The 8824-nt window shown below is 45.9% G+C and overlaps 1 protein-coding gene across 1 annotated transcript; it reads left to right on the top strand.

Moving 5' to 3' along the window:
• The first annotated feature begins 617 nt into the window (after positions 1-617).
• Positions 618-8632, top strand: TNFAIP1 (tumor necrosis factor, alpha-induced protein 1 (endothelial)). Its single transcript, XM_010145821.1, has 6 exons — positions 618-909; positions 2627-2796; positions 4625-4714; positions 4816-4868; positions 6773-6968; positions 8164-8632. Exons 1-6 carry the CDS (start codon positions 693-695, stop codon positions 8380-8382), a joined length of 945 nt encoding a protein of 314 aa, XP_010144123.1. The 5' UTR covers positions 618-692; the 3' UTR covers positions 8383-8632.
• The last annotated feature ends 192 nt before the right edge of the window (positions 8633-8824 follow it).

The raw sequence follows: 8824 nt of genomic DNA, 5'->3' as shown, positions 1-8824 counted from the left end.
GCGGGGCCGGGGGGACCGCGCGGTGGAGCCCGGGGAGGGGCAGGGGAATCTCGGCCAGCAGCTGCGCAGCAGGGTCCCGTGTTGGGGCGTTCTAAGATTATTCCTTTTTATGGAAAAAAGGGACCAGGGGCCATTTCCTGACGCGGGGTCAGGGCTGCTGTGTCACTGTTCCGCAGTGCCGCCCACACGGGGCAGGAAGGAAGGGACGCAGAAACCCTCTGGTGTTAATGGGACTAATTAAGGTCACGTTCCTGTTTACCGCAAAAGCCTCCTGGCTGGTTAGTTAAACAGCGCGATGGAGGGACAGCACCGACTCCTGCTCAGGTGGGTGGTGCAGGGAGCTCTGCTCGCGTTCAGCTTTGTTCTGCTTGGCCAGAGAAGTAAGTGAAGGCCAGAAGCGGCAGAGCTGACTGAAAACTCGATTGTAACGGGTGTGTTCAGACAGATGGTGGTGTGGATGTGTCCTTGGGAATCTACCGGAAGTATCTCTTCTTATCGTGGTCTTCATGTTGTGGTTGCAAATGGAAGTTCTAGGTTTCTGTATTGATCTGGCACGTTTCTGTTTGCAGGGCCCAGGGTTATGACCGCTTTTGCCTTGCCCTCCTCGGCTGGTGACTCGTGACTCTTCACCAATCACGGCGGGATCCGTCAAGCCCACGCTCTGCAGGGTTGTCATCTACCTACAGAAGGAGATGTCGGGTGACACGTGTCTAACCACCACCCTCTGTCCCGCTGCAGGGCCCAAGCCCAAAACGTGCAGCTTCAAAGGGGGCAGCCTGGGTAACAAGTACGTGCGGCTGAACGTCGGGGGCTCTCTGTATTACACCACAGTGCAGGTGCTGACCAGGCACGACACCATGCTCAAGGCCATGTTCAGCGGCAGGATGGAAGTGCTGACGGACAAGGAAGGTACGGGGATGTCTTGTGTGGTTGAGAACTTTGTGAAACAGCTGGGGTTTGATGCTGGTCTTTTACCTGTCTTAGGATCGCTGTCAGTTAGGGGTGTAGGAAAGATACACTCCAAAACCAACGTAGAGCTTGAGGCAGCCAGCTGCCGTTGCGCTAACAGTCCTCCGTGCTTTATAAAAACGTGCTCTTTTGATACTGGTGGATTGCCCAGTGGCCTGTCCTGCGACTACAGCTGCTGTGCAGTGTGGATGTTGTTACGAAGGCTGAACGGACAGTATGTGGGTTGTTTATAGCGTCATGTAGTGGCATCGTTCAAAATGCGTGTGTGGGGAAGGACATTCAGTGTTCATCTTCACAGCTCAGAATGGCCTTGCTTGCGCTGTCGAAAATTCTTTTTATTCTCCTCCAGTAGCACATTCCACTGTGGCTTACGGTGCTGTGACAGTGTTTAGCTGTCAGTCAGGTTGTATGTCGCCTCACTGGACACTGAATATTTGCATTATAAAAGTCTGTGACAAATGAGAGTCGAACACGAAGACCACAGTCAGCAATGGCTGAGAGTGCTTTCCTTGTCCTCTCTTCAGTAGTCCCGGGTAAAATACTGCCTTAGCAGTGAGGAGAAGAGGCTGAGAGAGGTCAGCAGGTTTTTAGCCTCTTGGTGTTTCAGCAGTTCTGTGTCAGAGCCTCAGCCTGACTGGAAAACCAGGTCCCTCTTCTGATGGCTCCAGCTGGAGAACCAGCAGTGGTTGAGCTTACTTTCGTCTGTTTTCTCTCTCAAGGTCCCAAAATATGATTTTTTTTGCCTGCCTCCCACATCATGGAAAAGGGCTCGGTGTTGTGTTAAGCCCTCTGCCTGTGTGCATCCTACCCTGCTATTGTTTGCCAGCGAGTCAGACATCCTGTTTCCTCCTGAATGTGACTTTAGGGATGTTTTAAAGCTGCAGGAGCTGTCTGCCTGCCACGGTTTCCTGTGCTGCATCCCCTCTCCCCTCCCTCCTCCACACTGGGTGTTCTGGGCTGATCTACCTTTTAGCATCTTGGGAACACTTGGGAACACTTCTCTCTTGTTAACTCCAAACAGCAGCCCAAGATGTGGTTAGAGAACTGCCAAATCCTTCTCGTTAGGCCGCAGGACTTATCCTAGCTTTGCTGGGAAGATGACAAGGCCCTAAAGAAAAGAAACAACCTACCTAACAATAAGCTTTTGGGTTTTGCCTTTTTTGGTTTTTTTCAAGGTTCGAATGGCTTGGACAGTCAGTTAATAGATGCAGATTAGACTTCCTGTAGTAGTTAAAGAGGTCCATTCCTTTATTCAAACCTAATACAGAAAAGATGAAGCACAGAGAACAATTTTGATCCTTCAAAAATAGATACAGTAGTAAACCCACTTAAACCGATCAGTGATCCAGTGCAGGGTCCTGCAGCAATTTCAGTGTCTTGGGATAGGAAGCCCAAGTGCTTTTTAGCTTGAGGCTTTTCTTTTGGGGCGCTGGAAAGGAGTGAGAACACGCGAGAGGTACCAGAGGAGTGTCTTCGCTGTCAGTGTCTGTTCTATAACCCACTTTGGTTTGCTCATAGTCAGTAAAGGCTTCCACCGAATGAAGACGGAAGAGTATCGCGTGCTGCTTCAGGAAACATTAAGCTTTTTTGACCTCACTGAGGAGCTTTGTCTTGCCCTGTATCTTGAGGTGATTGAAATGTGGTGGTTATTTTTCAGGCTGGATCCTTATAGACCGTTGTGGGAAGCACTTTGGAACAATTTTAAACTATCTCCGGGATGACACGATTGCGCTTCCAAAACACAGACAGGAGATCAAAGAGCTGATGGCAGAAGCCAAATATTATCTCATTCAGGGCTTAGTAGACATGTGCCAAGCAGCCCTGCAGGTAAGAAATAGAAGTAGCCTGTAAAGCTTTTCCTGGATGTTTTGCTTATAAAATTTACTTAACACAACTTGAGAGAGTATTTCACAGCCTTAGAGTCGTCTTAGGTGTACAAGACAGCCTGGAGAGAAAACGAGACGGCAGTCAGGAAACGTGTATCAAAGCCACAGTTAACCTGGCTCTGTGTGCACACCTGAGATTCTGTGGTGCTTTGAATAAGAGACAGAATTTAGTTTCTCATCTCCCTGGAAATGTTTTCAGACCCGTGTGCTATCGTGGCTCAGCCTCCCAGGCCAGAGGTGCCTGTGCTCTGAAAGCATTTAGTGCAGCGGGGGAGGTGGTGGCATTGTCAGGGGAGCTGTGTCTTTGTTAGAGGAGGGAGCTTGTCCCCTGGCTAAGTTAGAGAGAGCTTGTCCCCTGGCTGGGTTAGAGAGAACTTGTCCCCTGGCTGGGTTATATGAATCTTGAATGTGCAAGACACAGATTCAAGCTCCTGTCGTTTTGGAGATGTCTGGGGTGATGGTGGGTGAATCATTTCCCGTTGTGCTTCCATTCTGTTGTCCAGCTGTCCCCTCAGAATGGGGACAGTAGCACTCTTCCACCTCACAGGGATGCTTGGAGGATGAACACAGTCGAAACTATTCACAATTTGTTGTTTAAATAGAGGGACTGGTTCTTTTCTGTTTGTTTTTTGTAATTTTATTTAGGAAATAGATAGTGAATGAGTTCCTCTTGTGTGAAATTAAATAAAAAGGAAACTGATTGAATAAACATGATTATTTTGAGCCTATGTTTTAAAAGACCTTATGGCATTTGTCTAAATTTCCCCAAAGTTATGTCGCTTCTAATTAGATAATATTTATAGGCAGAATGGATTTAAATCTCAGAAAATGTGGTAACTTTTTTTTTCTAAATTTGAATCTGAATGGAGAAACAGACCTATACGATAAGCACTGGGTCCGTGAAGGGCTTCTCTCTGTATCAGTTCCACAAATACATGAGCCCACAGTAGCTTTATTCTTTTTACGACTCCTCGTGCATTCAGCTGAATGAAATCAGCGTGTTCTTTCAAATTTGTTTAAGGTCAGCGCAGACGCGGTATGTATAACTTACTGTTAGTCATAAGATTGTGAAATGAATGTTTCTTGCAGGACAAAATGTTGTAATTCCTAAATGAATCCCATACTAGGCTCAGCGTATGTCTTGCGTCCCCTGAAAGAGATGCAAAGCCACACTGACAATTTTCCTTCTGATTTGGAATTTAAAACCTTTCTTCTGAAAACACAACGTTCCCATTAGCTATTGAGCTCTCCTTAATTAGCTACATGAGGAATGTGGAGTCACAGGCTGTGCTATACGCTCCCCGCTGTTGTTTTAGTATCGCAGGGGGCTCAAGTCCGTTCTGGTGACGCACGGATCGTGCCAAATGTTCAGTTTACAGTGGCTGCTGCTCTTACATACTGCAGTGTTTTGGGCTGATTAAAACTAGTGCAAACTCGTGCTACCCTTTCCTTCAAAAGTGGAGAGAATAATAAACCCACTTAAACCAAATATGGCTTGAGCTCAGGGTCCTTGCTGCATCCACCTGCATCCCAGTGTTTCCATTACTGCTGCCTCCTGGGGATAGGAAATCTCTCTGCTGCGTTTCTGGGTTGCAGAGAAAGGTAACGCTGGGTGGTTACTATAGCAACACAGAGCTTTTTTTTTCCTTTGCATCACAGGATTTGGGAACATGGCTGGAGGGGTTAGAAAAGACAGCAGCAGCAGATATTAACTGTGGCATTTATCTCTCTTGAGTTTATTTCCTCTCTCTCTCCTTTCTTTAAAACAGGACAAGAAAGACTCGTATGAGCCTGTCTGTAGCATCCCTATTATCACATCTCCGAAAGAAGAGGAGAGGCTGATAGAATCATCAATGAAAGTAACTGCTTTTCCACAACTACCCAGAGAAACAGACTTTTTACTAAATGCATTGAAACACAGAACTTACCTCTTCTGCTTTTTCCCTTTCTCTCCCAATAGCCCGTTGTTAAGCTGCTTTATAACAGAAGCAACAACAAATACTCCTACACCAGGTATGTCAGTTTTTTGTCCCCACTGTAATGGGAAAGTTTCCCTTTGACAGTGGGAGTGCAGGAGGATGTAGTACGACCTAAATTTTCTGGGGGGTGAGTGGGGCGAGTTTTGCTTACAGCAGTGCTCTTCTGCAGGTTAGAGTGCAGGTACGTTTGACTGATGTGAATCTGCATGGGGGGAGAACAGCCAGCTGTGTCTGAAGTCTCTGCACAGCTCAGTTGTGTGAAAAAGATGAACAGAAAAAAGAGACAGGAGATAAGGATGAGGCCATTAATACTGGCTGAAACTAGATGTGACTTGGGTAAAGCAGCCCAAACTGGTAACCAGAGCGTCACCTCATCAGTGCAAAGCTAATGCAGCCATGATCCCTGCCTTGTCAGCTGAGCTTTACCTTTGAATCTGCGGGTACCTCTGCCCTGCAGGCATCCCTGATGTTCCAGTGCCTCTAAATGAATTAATTATCTGATTAGAAAGGAAAGTATCTGTTCTGCTCAGGAACAGCCCAGTTAGGGCCAGGGTAAGAATTTACTGGCTTTCCTCCTGTATAAAGTAACATTATTTAGTTTTACGCTGCAGCTATCATGATCCCTTTGTTCTGATGCTATCAGAATGGCTTTGGGTTTTCCCAAACCAGTCATTGAAGCAATGTGAGTGTGATCCTTTATGCTATGCAGAATCCTCATTTTCGGCCTCTTCAGTCTGCGGTGCAATCTTGGAAGCTTTTTTCTTTGACAAACTGCTTGTCTGTCTGTCAGAGAGATGGCTTCTAACAATCACGGTATTTCAGGTAGTCAGGAAACGCTGCGTGCGGGAGTGCTAAGAGCAGCCTGGATTTGAGCAGGCTGCGTTCTGTGTTAGCTTTAGCTTACGGCAGTGATGCTAAAGCAGGCACAGAACAGCATATTAGTCACCATGGGTCTGGAAATGTAAATGTACTAGTAATGAGAGCAACAGAATCCTGGATACCAGGAGGTGCTGGTATCTCAGCTAGCTGTAGGGTCCTAATTATTCCTTGCGCATGAATCTGCATGCCTTGATGGGGTTTAAATGAGGTGTCATTATTTAAAATCCCACGCTGGCTGCTAGCAAGCACAGATTTTTCCCTTGTATTCTTCCTAATCAACAGTATAAAAGGAGCTTTCTCAGTTACATTGTCAGTGTAGTCTAATAACATAAATGGATGAAGACTTCCACGTTTTTTTTCCAGCAGTGCCACATGATAGAGAGGCTGGGAGCTGCCACTGGCTGAAGCCCAGATGGCTTTATCAAATGGTTCTTGCGGGCTCAAGAATTTGTCTGGCTGCACATCGTTCTTTTTTGACATAGATAAGAACAGAAATGCTGCTCAGATAAGTATGTTATGTAAAGCCCAGTTGGCTGTTCTTATGAGGAGTGTCTTCATTCACAAGTATTTTGTAGCCTTCCTGGACCACCTCCAGAAGTCCTGCGTACAAAAGTACGACATCACATCTCGCTAAAAAGTGGAACACCCTGCTTCTGAGCTGGCCTTCTCACACACTTGGACTCCTCAGATTTTGCTGTTACTAAGCTAAAGAGAACTGCAGTTAGCATCGGATTTAATCGTCTTGAGCCTCGGTCAAGAGAGTTGTAGGTAGTTGATGCAATGATTGGGGAAATTGTGCTGTCGTTACTAATTATATAACTTGACCTCTAAAGGCCGGTGTGTTTGCTCCTGGGGATCAGAGCATCTTATTTGTATCTGAAATTGGCTATTACCCTCCCTTTCCTTGGCAGCGTATGGCAGTGAGTCACTGCTGAGTTATTTGTATTCTGCAGTTAGATCAATGCTTAAAGAGGTGGTGGAAGAGGCATAGCAATCCTGTGGAGATGGCCAGCTGAAAACCCTCCAAACCGTGTCCCTTCTTTTGTTGCTGTCTTTCAGTAACTCAGATGACAACTTACTGAAGAACATAGAACTGTTTGACAAGCTCTCTCTCCGATTCAATGGCAGAGTCCTTTTCATTAAGGATGTTATAGGGGATGAAATCTGCTGCTGGTCTTTCTATGGGCAGGGTCGGAAACTTGCGGAAGTCTGTTGTACCTCTATCGTGTATGCTACAGAGAAGAAGCAAACCAAGGTAATGGAGCTTTATCCTGCCTGTCTCTTACGGTTTAAACCAGGTTGATGATACATTGCAGAAAGACAGAGATTCTCTACAACTTAAGCTAAATTGCTAGGGGCAAGCAGTACCACTTACTGGGAGAGCTTCGGTACCAACTCTCCTGAATACTGACCAGAATTGATGGTGAATGATGTCCAAATCATGAGGATGGCTCCCTGCTTTGGGCGGCAGGATGAGCTGGTGTCTCGGCAAGAGATGCCGCAGACCACGTAGAATTCAGAGAAGACAAATGGGGCAGCATGTTTGAAAAAAGAAAGACTGAGAATGGTAATTCTGAAAGCACATGCATTTAAGAATGTAAATGCCTTTAAATTCTTCTCTATTAAATGAAGCAAAGATCTAATTCTGCTTCTAATTATACCTACATAAGTTTACCTCATTGCCGTTACTTCGTACTGTTTCACTTGCACTGATATAATCTTTGTATGTAATTGGACTAAATGGTTGTGTCTGGGAGTATAAATTTCTCTACAGGGTGTTGGAAAATATTTGCAAAAAAGACTGAAACGGATCTCTCCCAGCCTGAAAAAATTAAATGGATGGGATGAAATTAATGAAATGGAAACTGGAGCTGAAATGCTGTTCAGAAACATGATATTTCTATTATCACTGTGCTTTTATGTGCGAAACTATAGAACATCTGTTAGACAAACAGTTCAGCAAGAGTGCACATTCCCAACAATCAACTATATTGACTTCCCCACATTTTCAGTGATTCTTCTCGTAGTCTTCCCACCTCTGATTTTGCAAAGGTTACCTCAAGACTTGCTCTCAACCACAGGAGGTCTTAAAGAGATGAGTTACTTGCATGAAAACATGGTAATGATTGGCAGGATACATGTGCAGCGTCTCCTAGCTTCAGGAGTTCACCTCTGCCTTGCAGAGGTGCAGGTAGGAGGACCAGAGTCCAGCATTAGCACTGAAAAATCAGAAATACTGTGTTTCATCCAAAAGAAGAGGTGTGGTAGGTGAGCTGTGGTGGGAGTGATCCTCCACTAGGAATTTGACTGCTCTGCTCGTCTTTCCCATTTACGACTGTTTTACCATCTTTATGATTTTTTATGGCTCAAGTGTCTTTTTACTTCTGGGTGTGTGTTCAGTCCCGTGATCCTGCAGAGATCAGGAAAAGGACATGTGCTGTTTTTTGTAGGTTGAATTCCCTGAGGCACGAATTTATGAAGAAACACTAAACGTCTTACTCTATGAAACACCACGGGTTCCCGATAACTCTCTGCTGGAAGCAACAAGCAGGAGCCGAAGCCAGGCATCTCACAGTGAGGACGACGAGGGGTTTGAACTTCGTGACCGAGTGCGCCGAATCCACGTGAAGAGATACAGCACCTACGACGACCGTCAGCTTGGCCACTAGCATCTCAGTCGAGGAGAACGGGTTTGGTGTCAAGGCTTGTATCGATACTTTTGCGGGAGATCAGGAAGGAGGGAGGGATCACTTGGACTCTTGTGGATCGATCTTCATTTCGCTTCTTGGCTCCCTAGAGAAGCAAAAGGGCATTTGTGTGCACAAAGCAACACTAAAGGCCGTGGGCTTTGTGAACCAGGATGTCAAATTTGCACCTTGTGCTTTGAATACAGACTGAGCCCCTTTTAATGCCACGTGAGGAATGGAATTCAGAACGCCGGTTCTGACAGCGCAGTTGTTCTTGCCACAGATAATTCTGTGGTACTTCCTGTGAGAGGCACTGCGTTCCCAGCGTGAGGTGGCGTGATTTGAAAGGCTTTTTCCAGATATCTGCCCTTTTAGGGGTTGTATAATGGAACTCCAGTTTTTAAATCAAAATACTGAAGGGGGG

The sequence above is a fragment of the Buceros rhinoceros genome, unplaced genomic scaffold, assembly GCF_000710305.1.
Source record: "Buceros rhinoceros silvestris isolate BGI_N320 unplaced genomic scaffold, ASM71030v1 scaffold33900, whole genome shotgun sequence".
Taxonomy (NCBI): Eukaryota; Metazoa; Chordata; class Aves; order Bucerotiformes; family Bucerotidae; genus Buceros; species Buceros rhinoceros.
This window is presented reverse-complemented; position numbering and strand designations above follow the sequence as displayed.

What these genes read in the sequence shown, in the direction of transcription:
- TNFAIP1 (XM_010145821.1), top strand. Translation starts at nt 693, where the DNA reads ATGTCGGGTGACACGTGTCTAACCACCACCCTCTGTCCCGCTGCAGGG. An exon ending in TGATAGAATCATCAATGAAA is followed by an intron (nt 4,715 to 4,815) that starts GTAACTGCTTTT and finishes CTCTCCCAATAG; the next exon opens with CCCGTTGTTAAGCTGCTTTA. An exon ending in CAGAGAAGAAGCAAACCAAG is followed by an intron (nt 6,969 to 8,163) that starts GTAATGGAGCTT and finishes TGTTTTTTGTAG; the next exon opens with GTTGAATTCCCTGAGGCACG.